This window comes from Patagioenas fasciata, chromosome 11, assembly GCF_037038585.1.
Source record: "Patagioenas fasciata isolate bPatFas1 chromosome 11, bPatFas1.hap1, whole genome shotgun sequence".
In the NCBI taxonomy this organism is placed as follows: Eukaryota; Metazoa; Chordata; class Aves; order Columbiformes; family Columbidae; genus Patagioenas; species Patagioenas fasciata.
Genome location: NC_092530.1, coordinates 8,813,426 through 8,828,333, shown reverse-complemented (window position 1 = coordinate 8,828,333; position 14,908 = coordinate 8,813,426). Strand labels below are relative to the sequence as shown.

At 47.2% G+C, this 14,908-nt stretch overlaps 1 protein-coding gene across 8 annotated transcripts in view; it reads right to left on the bottom strand.

Moving 5' to 3' along the window:
- The window catches only part of ARHGEF9 (Cdc42 guanine nucleotide exchange factor 9), a 210,163-nt gene that overhangs the window by 54,460 nt on the left and 140,795 nt on the right, over positions 1–14,908 (bottom strand). For all 8 annotated transcript variants that reach the window (XR_011740834.1, XM_065846654.2, XM_065846652.2 and 5 more), the window contains one exon: positions 6,221–6,400. Coding sequence is in view for 7 of the 8 variants with exons in the window: in XM_065846654.2 (XP_065702726.1) it covers positions 6,221–6,400 (180 nt within the window). In the remaining variant the exon portion in view is untranslated. The remainder of the gene's footprint in view (positions 1–6,220; positions 6,401–14,908) is intronic.

Genomic DNA, 14,908 nt, shown 5'->3' with positions numbered 1-14,908 from the left:
AATTGTGCTAGTTAATATTACATGTGATTTATATAAAATCTGTAGAAATATGGTGTATGAATTTGCAGCTATACCCAAATGGCGCCGTTCCAACGCTAGCCGACCTGTAATTATTATATATTTAGACTGCTGAATGCATACACTGTATATAGAGGACATTTTACTTGAATAGGCACTGAGGGCTGATAGTCTCATAATAATCAGAAAGCGTGATAAAACAAACATTTTACCAGCCATCTGGATTATTAATCTCCTTCCACTGGATATTCACAAGGACGGAACTAGCAGATATTGTGTCACCCGGGATTCTAGCTCACAATTAAATAACGCGGCAGATTAACGAGACGGGCAGATCCTTCTGGAAAACCGAACCTCACTCACCAGTGACTTTATAACAAAACCCCTGCTCCGGGTTTGTCCCCTCTCCCTTCTCCTTAGGCTGCTGGTCACCTCCTGCCATGCCCTTGTTTTCAGCGACACGCGCTGTTTTATATGCACGCTCTGTTGGACTCTCTGCTGGATTAAAAAGATCACTTGCTTATTTGCAATGAAGTAGGGCTCACGGTGCAGAGCTTTGCATAAGTGAAACAACATCAGTGTCTGCGTGTCACTCCAGCGCTGGGGCACAGCCTCTCTGCCCTCGGGAGGAGGCACAGCCTGTCCTGGGCTCTACCAATGCCCAGGAGCAGATGTTTCTCCCTTCCTGCCTTCGGAGAGGAGGTGAGGACCTGGCAAGAGGCACAGGGATGCTGTCTGTCCCCTTACCACTGTTTTCTCCCACAGCCTGAATTTTTCTGTCTGTAATGTGGCTCCAGCCTCACCATCCTTCACTTCTCCTCCGGTTCACAGGCTCTTCGATACCTTCTCTTTCCTTACTGAAACTCCCTGGTTGCAGCAAACCCACTTCCAGCTCTTCCTTCCCCTCTAAAACTCTCCATTCCCAGCTTCGCAAGTTCCCTTTACCCAAGGTGAGAAATACCCTTCACTCATTTCTGGAAAAGAAGAAAACAGCACACTCCATAGGGACACCCTCAGACTCTGTAGGCATGAAAGGTGAACAAAAACAGCTCCAAAGAACTTGCAATGTGCTTCCTCCCTCTGCTTCCCGCAGTCTGAATGCACTGACTCCATGTGCTGAGCTCCACCATGGAGCTAAAGTTGCATGGCCACCGCAATAAAGTGGATGTGCTACGTTATATGCCTTACATACCTTCTATATATATACACATTATGTATGTTAAATACTGTGAGTTAGGGCTCAGCCATCCTCATTTCCTAAAAACTCAAAAACCCCGAGGAATGCACCGCATCATTCTGGGGAAGGATCTTTCTTCACAACCAGGTTGGCAGAGGACAGGGCTGCACAGATTTGCGCCTGGTTTGCCTGATTCAAAAAACGGCAATTCAAAGCACCACTGCTTTTGCAGCTGCAAGCCAGCCTGTGCGGGGAAGGGCCCGAGCGCTGCCATTTGAACCTTTGGGGAGCTGAGAGCTGCTGAGCTGTCTGAGCGGCACGAGTTGTCACGTTAACGGCAGCTGCAATTAGCACAGGCAGCCTTCGGTTGCTGAAACGCTGCTTGACTTTAAAAAAAACCTAACAACCCACAATTTGTCTGCAGCGCATCCTGTCGCTGTGAAGCGCTGCTCGCGCCGTGTGCGATACCTCTACCAGAAGCTATTTTTATGCAGGATTTGCCACGGGAGAATAAAATCTCCTTTACAAGGCACCGACTGCAGCAGGCACTGCAGCACATATCGCCTTGTTTGTCCAACAGGTGACTGCTACTTCAGCGCCATCCCCTTTTCCCTGGCAAATCTCACCTGGATGGCGCTGCGCAAATGCAGATGCCCTGACTGCGGCGGGTGGAAGCGCAGGTGAGCGACTCGCTGGCGGATCCAGATCCCTGCACGTACAATGAGCTTTTGAATGGGAATAAAAAAGCAGGCAGGGCAGCAGGATGTGGCTGGCTCTACGTGTGCACCACAGAGCGCAGTCACAATCCCTACCAATAAAAGTTAAACCCACCTACTCAATAAAGCGCCTGAGTTGCTAGGCACTAAGACAGGACTCGGGCTTAGAGTCTCCTATTAAACAGTGTCTTAAAAGCTTACACCGATTTATGTGGCACTTCTCCTTTTGCAGCAGAAAATAAAGTGGGTCAAAGGCAGCTTTTCAGCAGGAAGATGAATCTAAAATTACAACACTTGGGGAAATCTAGGTAGTGATGAGAGAGAACAAGAAGCGTTGCTGCACGGATCCACCCCTGCGTTTTCTCCTATGTAAGAGCTACAGACCACAAAGAATTTATACACCATGTCTGCTCAAACCTCCGGAGGACCATTACCCTTCACTTCTGTACAACAACTCAACAGTTGTAATAAAAACTCCTCAACCACAGGTTTGCTCTTTAGCTTATTTTAGTTAATACAAGGAAGGGTCACTGCTGTTGAGGTGGGAAGAAATGTATTCTGCCAACTCGGTCTGCCTCTTGGTATCCAAAGAGATTCAGGAGAGTCTTATAACAAAATAAATCCCGTCTCTGCCCAGGACAGGCACGTTCTGCTGTGTCTCTACAGAAAGATTTCACAGCACTAAACGTCCATAAGCTTTCATTTTTTTCACTTCTTTTTCAGTGGAAATATGTCCGAGCCCAAACACTCTGCTATTTGATCTGCTGTGTTTGGAGTGTCTGAGTCTTACCTGGGCCACTTTGGAGACTTGATATTGGGCTCTGCAATCAAAACTTCATTTTGAGACTTACTGTATTTTCAAAAGGAGACCTTAAGGTACAACGGCTGACCCATTTGCAGCACTGGAGTATTATTCTGTGCTGTAAATTCCTCCCTACAAACACTAAGCCTCTTCTTCTGAGTGGATGTGGATACTGGCTGTGCCGATACGCAAAAACCCATTGGTACCACATCATGTAAAGACATCCCAAGGCTACGCCATCCACAACGGAGAGAAGAGCAACAAGTAGCATCACCACTACAGGTATTATGAAATCCCATTTAAAAGTCCTACTGTTTTTTTCCAGTTGTACCTCCCACCCTATCAGACCCCTCAAAGTTGACAGGACATTCGAAGACACTGTGCAGCTCATCAGAAAGATAATGGTTGCACCCTGTGGTTGTCCAGCACCATTAGATAACACGGGCTAAAATACAAAGTAGATACCTCTGTCTGTCCTAAACTCATTATTCAGCCTTAAACCTAATTCTGCAGTTCTCATCTGCCTCTCTAATGACTTACGGGTTTTCATTACTTTCTCCGCAAGCGCAGTAGCTTCCTGCAGGAAACCCTTCACCATTGCTTACTAGCTCCAGATTTTACTTCTCCTATGTTATGCTTTTTCTCTTCCCCAAAAAGCACCTCATTATCATCCAGTTTCTCCTTGAAAGCTCCTGTGCTCCCAAAACCCTGTGGCTTTCCTCTCTCCCCCTTTCTTCTAGACACATCTCCAGCTACTAAGAGGATAACTGCAGGTGTTCATGGAGACAACAATTCCTGTACGTGCAGGCAATTCAAGTGCAGTTTTTGTTTGCAGCGCTGACAGCTATGTGTGTAAAAGAGGCCGAGGGAATGAGCAGGTTACTGTTTTCCTCTGCACTTGCAAATGTGAATTTTTCCTGCGACGAGACGTTGCGAGTACCAAGTGCTTTGCCAAAGATTTTCATATGATCTGGCTGGAGAGCAAGAAGCGTCAGACGTCTCATTGCAAACTAGGTTTCCAGCCCAGTTTTGTCCTCAGGAGTGATCCACATGACTTTTAGAGGAATCTGACTTTGCAGCGATCTTCTGCTGCACCCCCTCTTAGTACAAGAGATCTGCAGTTTAAAATATCCTGAAATTAATCCTATTTGGTTTTATATCTGTCTGGGCTGGCCTGTCATCCCTTACTTCAACTGCTTTTCATCCTCTGCTGCGCAACATGTTGTTGTTCCCTTTTCTTGCATAAGAGAAATAACAACCATAAAGGACAGCAATTCTTCTGCAAGTAAAACAAGAACCACCCAGGCTAAATCAGGCAGTTTTCTGGCATTGTCTTAAAAAAGCAAGGCTCAAAGTACAACAGAGAAAAAAAACCCAGCCTCCTCATTATGAAAGAGTGATCAGCTGAATGAGAAATACAAGGGAGAAAATGGAGAGAAGAGCAAAGTGAAAAGCACTGGGGTTAAACGGTCCTTGACAGGGCCCTGAAGGAGCGCAAACCCACCACAGCGGCCGGGCAAGCACAAGAGGGGTTAGAGGCACCTTCTCTAAAGGTCCCAAAGGCCTTGCAGGCATCTGGTTCAACTTCCCAAGAAAGACAGAGAGTGAAGGGGTGGTGGGGAATGTGCAAGAATAGAACTGAAGAGGCAGTCAGGACAGCCAGCGAGGGGGCTGCACGGAGACAGCAGCTCTGGTTTGTGAACCCCACTGGCCAACGTTGCCAAATACTTTCAATTTTTAAATATTAATCGCCATCCACGGCAGCAAAACCATGCAGTTTTCCCCTTTGAGAGTGCATAATTTGGTCCCCAGGCAGGTGTCTGGTCCCTGCCTGTGCTGAACAAGCGTCTCACAGATGAAATGACTGATCCGGCCTCTTGAGGAGCGGATGGAAGGATAGATTTTGGTGGAAAAATGTCAAGCTGTGGGGTTGGGACAATACAAGGAATGGCCAAGAAACGTTCCTGGTAAGGCCATCACAATCCTAAGCACCAAGGTTTGTTCCAGGATGTTGTTTAGATATTTGTGTATAACAGTCTGAGATTCATTGATTCACCTCCTTTGCCTTTCCCAGTTTCCAAATTCAGCCTCCCAGCCTTTGCAAAGTGTAGGGAGAGATGGAAAGTTCAGCCAAGTTGAATGATCCATGGTTTTGGACCTTAGAGTAAATAGGCTTGTTTGTTTCGTTGTTTGGTGTTATCTCCATTGGCTGCAGGGTCAGACTCATGGTGTCCTGTTCAACAAAATACTAAACACTACTTGTTATTCTGGGCCAGAATAATAGCATAGGCTTCTTCATGAGACAGCCCAGGCTCCAGTCTCAGTCACTGACCTCTTGCTTTTAGTGCTGCCCAGACCTAGGAGAGAAACAAGACCTGCATTGTGTGTCCCATAGGGGAAAAAAAATGTGCACTGGGGAGGCAGAAGCGAGCAAAGGTTCCCTTTTTGGTGGTCATTGTGTATCATTAGGAAACACCAGGTCATACATTTTAACCCAGTTTTCCTAATCCATATGGCTATTTCCCAGATGTAATCAAACAGGGATGCTGATGATGCAGGGTTGCCCAAAAGAGAGCAAGACAGGCAGAGAACCAAAGGTGGCATCTCCTTAGGATGCAGCTTGTCAAACTGCCTGCGAGGCTCAGAGGAAGGAGTTATCGTTCATATAATTCTACACGGCAAAATAAACCTCAGTTTTTCGAATCATATCCCCTAAGCTTCTAAAGGAATTAAATCTCTGATCCCACCTATGGAACGCTGCGCAGAAGGGAGAAGAGAAGGAAGCACGCAAGGTCAAAGCAAATGGTCTTGGCTCCCCAAGGAAGGCTCCAGAGCGCCCAAATAATGCGACAGGACCCGACGACAGCAAAAAGGGCTGCTTCTTGTCCTTCTGCTTTCGTAAAAAGTGTTGAGTTCCTCCTTACTTGTGAAAGGCCAGCTCGACACGGGAGGTGGCTGGGTACAGCAAAACCTGCTTCAGCAGAAAACCAGACAAGCAAAATGGCTCCTTGTCCCCTCAAAAAAAAATAACCAGAATTGGTCACGGACTAAATAGCGAAGTGATTTTACACCCAAAACTGCTGAAGAGTCAAAACGCAGCGCTGCTCTTGGAGAAGGGAGGGTTGATGCTTCCCTGTGCAACACGCAGACCAGAAAGCTCTTCAAAATGTGGCCGGCATGAACTTTTAGGCCCCACTAAATCCTCTACTCGTAGCTCTGGTTTTCCAAAGAACTGCTTAAGGAGAGAGGCTACATGTTGAGACACACAGCGAAGACCACTCCATAGCCCAAGAGCCTGAAAAGCAGAGCCAGTATCTACTGTAACCTCCCTCAACCCCACGCTCGTGTCTTTTGAAACCTTCTTTGCTCCCCATTTTTCAGACAGAAAACAGACATGCTGGAAATAAGCAAAAATTATAACAAACAGTATCCAGTTCAGTTCATGGACCGTTCTGAGCAGCATCAGCAGCGATTCATTGTAGTGGTAGAAAGAAGAAAGTCACTCACCCTCACGAAGCTGGCGGGAAACCATCCTTCTTCATCATCGATCTGACCCCACCACCAGTCCTTGTTGGAAGCATCCAGGACCTTGATAACGTCTCCTGCTTTAAACGCCAACTCCCGGTTGGCCATGGTGACGTGATCCCATACTGCCTCAGCACTTACAATAGAACCACCACTGATCAGCTTTGAAAACAGAAAACCAGCAGTCAATACGAGCTCGGTTCCCCGGCGCGAGCACATGCACAGCAGCAGCACAGAAAGAAGCGCTCAGCCACAGTAAAGCAATTCTCCTCCATTCCAATCCGTAACGATTTCGCCCTCCCATGATGCCACCCAGTCTGCGACCATCTCCACCGACCGCCGCTCGCTCCCGACCGCGCCGCGCCAGCCAGCACCGCGTACGGGTGCCCAGCACCTGCCCTCTCACCGCCGCGCCGCATCTAAGAGCATGCACATCTAGCAGGGTACACGGCTTTCTGGTACAAGTCGGTTAGTGTGATGTATAGCTGGGAATTCCCAAAAATGGCAAAACTAAGCGATGGTGTCCTGCAAAGGAATTTTCGTTTCAGAGCAAGTTTGCTCAGTTAAAGGATCAAATGTCAGCTCGAGGCTCAGACGGCTTTCCATGCAAATTCAAGCAAAGCTTGCAAACATATTTAGAAGAACACTTTTTTTCTTAAAACTGAGAGATCAGTATTTGTTCCGTGCTGGTGATGTACTGACATCCCTTGCTTTTGAAACCTTGGGGCTACGCAGCAGAGAAGAAGGGCGCTGTGGCACCCTGCGGACCTGTTCCAGACCTGGCCTGGAGCACAGCCCGGCCTAACCCCGCTCTGCCCGCCTGAACCTGCCGGCGCTGGCTGCCGGGAGCCTTCAGGGTACAGATACCTGCTCACCAGAAACTGGACTGAGGCCAGATTTGTGCCCACCAGGACCTATTGATGTGTCTCCATGTGGAGCACACCGTTGCCTTAGAGCTGGACCTAACTGATTCTCTTTTCGTTGCGAGCCACCTAGTTTTATATATATAAAACTCCCGCTTAATGCTTGCAGAAAGGACCCATCAGAACACTGATGCTTGTGCATCCACAAGGCAAATCATCCATCCATCCCTGGGACACCCGCTGCTCCTCAGAGTGATAGCCATCTATTTTTTAACAGAATAATAAATTGTGTTTATGTTTTGTCCACTGCAGGAATTCTACACTGAACAGCAAGACTGCCCTAGCAAATACAGACTTCACCCATATGCTTATTAGCTTGTCAGAGTCATCCTGAACCTTGTTCATTAATTCTGCTGTCTGAGACGCACTGAATATGCACTTGGGCTCGTCTCCAAATCAGAATTTCAGCTCACAAAGGAGTTCAGTGCTGCAGCCATTACAGACCTTCCACATGGCAAGACCTTAACAGTCGCAGATATTCTTTCAATTTAGGCAAGCACTACAAAGCATAAAGACAATAACCCGTTGCAGCTGTTATGTAAGTGCAGAAGCACTGGGAACGGTTAGAGAGCTCTTAACAAGCTCTTTTGTAAGTTTGGCTTACCAAAATGCTTGCTAATAACTACCTGCACAGTGCGAACCTGCAGTAAGCCTTCTAGCGCTGCTGCAGGGTTCTCGGCATAAACATATAAGAGCATTCAAGTCCCTACAGGTGATTCAGTCAACAGATTCAAGGACCTGATTTACCATTTTCCTTTAAGAAACCAATCTCCTTAGGTGTGTGACAATTATAGTTGGAGTTTCAGCTCTTCCATTATTAGAAACAGTTGTCCATAAAGCAGCAAGATCTAAGAGAGCCTAACTTGGCACTTTGTGCCATTCTCCCTCAAAGTCAAGATATATCTACTCAGCAGACCTCTTGTTCCTGCAGCAGATAAAGCAAAAGAATGTTTTTCCTACTTCCATTTTGTCAAATCTAATTCGAAATCAACTGTAAAAGAAACACGGCTTCTCCATATATCACATTGTCTACACACAAACATCACAAGATCACCTGGCAGCAGACAGAAAACAAAGCCACGGGTTAATGAGCTCTCACTGAAGAATCAAGCAATGGGCCTCACTGATGTGCCGAACTTATCACAGAGGGCATCACTAGGATTGGTGTGGATTTGTTTCGCATTTGGGTTTTTGATGCAGAGCTGCAAGGAGCTGGGCATCAGAGGAACACATCCAAACTGGTGGCAGCTGAAGCCAGGTGGTGCAGGACCCCCAGCTCACCCCAGCTCTGGGCCCTCACTTAGCGTAACGGCAGCTACATCTGGAGAAACAACAGTGACCCAGATTGATTTCTGACCCTAGTGCAACAGCTGAATGTTCAGTGACATGTTTCAGTGCTTCCTCACAACACCTTGCGTTGCTCCAAATCAAGATTGCTCGGTGCTTTCATGACCATGAATCAGTTCAAACCACAAAGAACACCAAGACAGATCTGGAAGGAATGACGATGCCACAGATGAGGAAAACCCGCTCAATATACTCAAGCCCAGCTAAGAGTCATCTCCTCTTCTGCCAGGTCCGAGCTCTTTACCCTCACTAGTGTTTCTTATGGCCACTGTCCCTCCTCGCCCAGCCTGTGGTTTCCCTGCTTAAGCAAGCTCTGCTCTTTCAGCCCTGGCTTAGCAGATGGCTCTTCCTTCCCCTGAGCATTTCACCGGCTCTTTCTGGCATCTAGATATTTTGCCTGCATCTTTCTTGAACACACACGACCAGAACTGTAAATACTATTCCCAAAGAGGCCTTACCAGAGGTTTGTGAAACAGCAGGAAGTATTTATTACAGTGTCACAGAAATCTTGCAGTAATACGTAACATCTCCCCCTTATTCCCATGGCTACCTCCTGCCAGGGGCTCCTTGTGATCTCGCATTTAGCTTCACTAAATAAATGGAGTACGTTCTCTTTTTCTAGAAAATCAGTTTTCCTGTCATAAAATAAATCAGGTTGGCCTGACACTTGTTCCTTTTGTTAATGCCATTGGGTATTTTAGTCCATTTTTCACTGACGACGAACCAGGAACAGCGCTATTACGCACAAGCCATGTTGCTGCTTCTTCTGCTTCAGCTACTTGCTGTTACTTCGAACACAGGCCGTCCTGGGCCCAAACGTCACTGAAACCAAACGTGAGAGGGATTGCGCTTTAGAGCCTCCTACCCTACTCTGCAAAAGTGCATTTCTGAGCCCCGGGCACAAAATCCCAGCTCTCCTGAGCCCGGCCTGGCCAAGGCGAGGCCTGGCAGGGACCTGCAGAGGGTCAGGAAAAGCACTGGCGTGGCCTCGGGATTTTCCTGACGTTAACACAAAGATCTGTTAGATGCTTCCAGTGGAGGGGATGTCAGGAGCTGAGGTGGCTTTACAAGGTCTTGATACTCATGGATAAAGGCTGGAAGTTCTTGGTTTTCACTGTTCTAGTGCTACTCTGGAGGCATTCAAACCCGCCTGGACACCTTCCTGTGGAACCTCAGCTGGGTGTTCCTGCTCCATGGGGGGATTGCACTGGATGAGCCTTCCAGGTCCCTTCCAACCCCTCACATTCTGGGATTCTGTGATTCTGTGTGATTCAGCTGATAGAAGAAAAGCTCCTTTAGCTTTAGACGGTCCTTTCCCGCCCCTGGTCCATCTCGTTCACCCAAGAAAGGGATGCACACTCCAAGACATCTGTAAGCAAGCCCTGGCCTCACAAAATACACACACAGTTCAGCCACTGCAAAAAGAATGGGTGCGGGATGGCAGAATTCGAGTTCCAGCCACCGTGGGTGCTGGGTCCACTGAGGGAACGTCAGAGCCTAAAATTAAAAGATCCGGTTTAATTTATTTTGCAAGACATCTTGCTGCATCTGTGGAGCCGTCTGACTCTCTCAGGGCAGGGTTACAGAGACAGAACCTGACATCTGCGGCACCAAGAGATGACGAACTAGAGAAAGGTCAGGAGAAAATATTATTTTCTGAGATAATTCAACACTTCACTCCAGAAAGTTCACGTCTCTTGGTTTCAAATCTGAGCCTTAGCACTGTGGTCACACAGATTCAGCCAAAGACCTTGAAAGGGACTTATCTCCCATGATTTTAAATGTCTGCACAGCATCTCAGTCATCTGAACTCCTTTGTTATCGGTGGATAGAAAGAGACACATCTGGAGTGTGATTCACCTTGGCCACTTCAGTTGTCCACCTTCGAGTGAGGTGAATCATGCCCTAGAAATCACTGTTTCTCTGTGTTTAATTAGGTGATGCAGACATTTACATTTCCAAGATCTTATGTTTGCCTCATCTACAATTTGCCCATCGCTAAAAAGGGGTAACAGAGAACGGGACTTAGCAATAATTATCACAGTAGGAATAGTCAAATATTAAATCACACTCAGGCACAACACGTTCTCAGTTTGCGAAGGTACATAAAATTCTGTTCTCCGTGCCCACTGGAAGAATTCAGAAAATCTCAGAATTGTATATTTACAACAGTGAATAGACTTAGATATCTGGGAAGAGTCCTACTCATAAAAAGAGGGAAGCAACTAGAAGCAATGCAATAGATGACAATGTACATTTAGTTTTGACATACCCTGAACACTGCTTGTCTTTCAGGCCAAAATCCCAGTTCCTATTAAAATCAATTACTCTTGTCAGTTAGTTGTTCAAACTAAAGAGCCTAAAGAGAAAAGTTCCTTGACGCTTTCACCATGTTACATCAGTGCAGGAGAAATGCCCACGAGCATTTCTTAACAACAGACCTGAGAATCATTTTCACTGTTTTGTGGGAGGCTTCAGAACGCTGCCAACCACTTGCTGTCTGGGGTGAGGATCAGATAACTACCGGGATATTTGGTATGGTCACTGTTTGCCATGGGTCCTTCTTCACACCTGGTTGTGGCCAAAGAGAAGTACCAGGCAAGACAGATGAGGAGCCACTTCTGTGTGCCAGCACCACAGATAAATTGACTTGATGAGGAGAAGAAAAAGGGAATAAAGACAATGCTCCCTTTAATTATACGCACAGCCGCCACATTTCTGGAGCACACGCTAAGAACAAGGACGTGGGGTATTATCACTGTATCACCAGAATCACAGCAGCCTTTCCAGGGATTTTCACTTCCAAAGTGCTCTGTAAGCCTCCAATAACCCAGTCACAAACCCTCACTCTAAAGACACTTATTTAAGATGCTCCTAACACCCTTGTACAACAGGTGAATGCTTTCACAATAGCAAGTAAAGTCAGCGGAAAGGAATTAAATCATTCCTACTTACGGTCCATGTGGATTATTTCTCTTCTAGGCTGGTGTTATTTCCAGGATGGCACGTAGCCACTGGAAATACTGAATTACAATAGAGGTGCTGCCAAAATAAAATGACAACAACAATAATAAACAGTGAAAAAGGGTTTCAGAGGGCTAACGCCTGGGAGCCCAGAGCTCGTGGCCCCGGCACATCCTGGCGGCGATGCTGAAAGGCTGTACCACCGCAAACACGGCACGGAACATCATCGCAAAACCTCTGCTGAGCTCACCTTGCCCTCCCTGCTGTCGGGAAAGCTCAGAAATGCCCATCTGGCGAACGATCCCGACTGTCTCCTTCTTCCCTTACGCTTTCCCAAGACCTCAGCCAAAGGGGAAGGATTGGCATTAATCCCACAGGGGCAGCTTCCAATAAAAATAGAAGGAGTAACAGGAACAACACCCCGTTACATGACAGGGTGGAATCACTCTGCCAAACCCCATGACTTGAGCAAGTCTGGAGCAAATGCATATGGCCCAAAGGAGAGGAGGAGAATGCCACAAAAGACCCTCCTGCAGCAGCAGGTCCCACATGCCTTGTCGCTCCCTATCTTGTGGTTCTTATCTGCAGCACATCCTGATCAAAAAAGCCCAGGATCACCACCTAGAATGTTTTTCTCAAGCACATGTCAGGAAGCGACCTCTAAACCCAAGTTTACAACTTCGTCCAGGGTGTGAATCTACCAGCCATGAACCAGCTGTGTCATTGCAAAGGGATTTTGCTGCAGCTTGATGAGATCACAGAATCACAGAATCAACTGGGTTGGAAAAGACCTCAGAGATCATCCAGTCCAACCCTTGGTCCAACTCCACTCCGTTGACCAGATCATGGCACTAAGTGCCGTGTCCAATCTCAGTTTAAAAACCTGCAGGGCCGGTGGGTCCAGCACCTCCCTGGGCAGCCATTCCAATGCTGACCACTCTCTCTGCACAGAATTGCTTTCTCATCTCCAGCCTCAATTTCCCCTGGCAGAGTTGAAGCCCATGCCCCCTTGTCCTATTGCTGACTGCCTGGGAGAAGAGCCCAATCCCCCCTGGCTAGAACTGCCCTTCAGGTCGTTCTAGAGAGTGCTGAGCTCACCTCTAAGCCTCCTCTGCTCCAGACTGAACAAGCCCAGCTCCCTCAGCCTCTCCCCATAGGGCTCTTGTGCTCAAGTCCCTTCCCCAGTCTTGTTGCTCTTCTCTGAACCCGCTCCAGCACTTCAACCTCTTTCCTGACCTGAGGGGCCCAGAACTGAACACAATACTCCAGGTGTGGCCTCACTAATGGGGCAGCTCGGAAGAAGCATTTGGGGAAAGGGTGAGCCTGAGCCGCTGCTCCAGCTGCTACATCTTCCCCAACTTTGCTCCCTTCCAAAGCCACGATGCACAGTTGGAGGCCAACATCTGCTCCTTGCTGGCAACCGCCCGCAGTGAGGCAGCCGAGTATGAAACGCGTTTTAGGGAAATCAGCCATCGCTGTAAAATTTTGCTGAGTATTCCCAATTAATCAACACGGACTTGCAGGCCAGCCTGAAAAAGAAATCAGGGACTTACTGGTCCCTGGAGACTGAAATGGGCACAAAATAGCAGAAATCTTTTCAGGGGGGTGATTCAGATTGAGGCCACACAAATCACTGTCACCTACCCATACCTCTTCCATTGATAATCATCCTTAGTGCACGAGATTCTGCTTTGAGTTTCCAGCACAGAGGTTCTCCCTAGTCCAAAATTCACTTAAAGAAGAGTTACCTTCTCAAAAAACCCCCAAAGAAATCTACCATAGATCACCATATCCATAGCAAATTCTAAGTACCTACAAAGTTTCTAGGACCATGGCCTCTGGGTAATATGAATATCCTTAAGGCAGGGATGTATTTCTCTCTTTCATTAATGCATCAATAGAGTTATAACAGTCAAAAAGCTCTGGGTAGTTCCCTTTCAAATCAGCATTACATAAACTATGTATTCCGCCAGAGGAGCGGGACGGCAGGAAAAGGGAGCAGGCTGTGAGGGGGAGATGGAGAAACATGGTGAGACTACGCCATTTGTTCCAATTCTTCTTGTACAGACATGCCCTTGATTCAGACAACATAAAAGCACTGTAAAATAACAACAGCCTTTCCCATTGTATTCAACAGGCCCTTCCATTACAGCAGCAGCCAAAACATCTTCAAACAAGAGTATGCGGAGAGCTGGCATTCAGAGTGGAAAAATCAATGCTCGGAGTAACCCCAGCAGAACAGGAGACACAATCAATCCGCAAACCCCCAGCCAAATGCCCGTGTTCCCAGAAGAAAGGCACCTCACGCTGCTTCGCCCTCTCGTGTTTTAATTGCACTGCTCCCTCCCGAGCAGTAACTCTTATAACCCAGATTGATAGGGCAGTTAATCATGGGGCCGTTTATTGTAACAGCAATACCGTCATCTTAAAGATTTCCCAAGAAGGGTGCTTATAGCTCTGCTGAGACCCACTCGTGTGTCTCCCCCATCAAAACCACGAGTAGGGTGTGAGCAGAACCCGCAGCCCGTGTTCCCGTCCAACATTCCGCTGGCTGGCACAACCAGGGCGCGTTAGCTCCGTTGACGGAGCAGACAAGAGGGAAGCGTGTAAGAAAACGTCACCCACCCTGGCATGTTGTACTTCTGCTCTTCTACCATCTCCCAACAGTCCCTTTGATTGTGTATTTATTTTTAAACCTCTCGTCGGAAATTATACAAACTGAATAATGCCAAATCATAGTGGATTCGCCGTGCGGCTTATTCACAAAACAAATGGGAGGGCATTTCCACTTGATTTGCTTATTCTCTGAAGAGGTGCAATCACACAAAGGTTAAGCACAAGGCAAAGAATTTCCCTTTCTGCTTTCAAGCCCTTTGATGAATTTGACTAATGGCTGGATTTGAGCTGAAAGAGGCTGATTGGAGTGAGAGCGCTTCTGATATCCCCATAGTCATACTTGGTTGGAAGCGTTATCTGTGTATCTGAAGGTGGAGAATAGGTACAGGCTTAAAGGTTCATTAGGACTGGGTCATTATAGTTTTCATTGATTTAAATTTTCTTGAAAACATATTCCCTGGTGCACATGAAATCACCTGGCTTCATATAGGGTACGGCAGTAAACTCCAGGGTGTACTATCTGTCTTATTCTCCACCTTATTACGGTTATTGTCTGTGTCATTCCTATTAATAATAACAGCTGCAACACAGAGCTATGTACGGTAACTGGAGAGCTGAGAGCGCCTATAAAACCAAGGCAGCAATGAGGGAAAGTCCCAAGTAACAAGCCAGAGTTACCCCAATAAAGCACTGCCCATGTGGTGGTTAATTGGCTCTGGAGCACCGGCAAGCCCTCCACTTTGATGCTGCGTATGTCACCGTAATTGCTTCCCAATCCCTTTTGCGTGCTGGGCACATTAAGCCTCCCCTTGCCTGATGA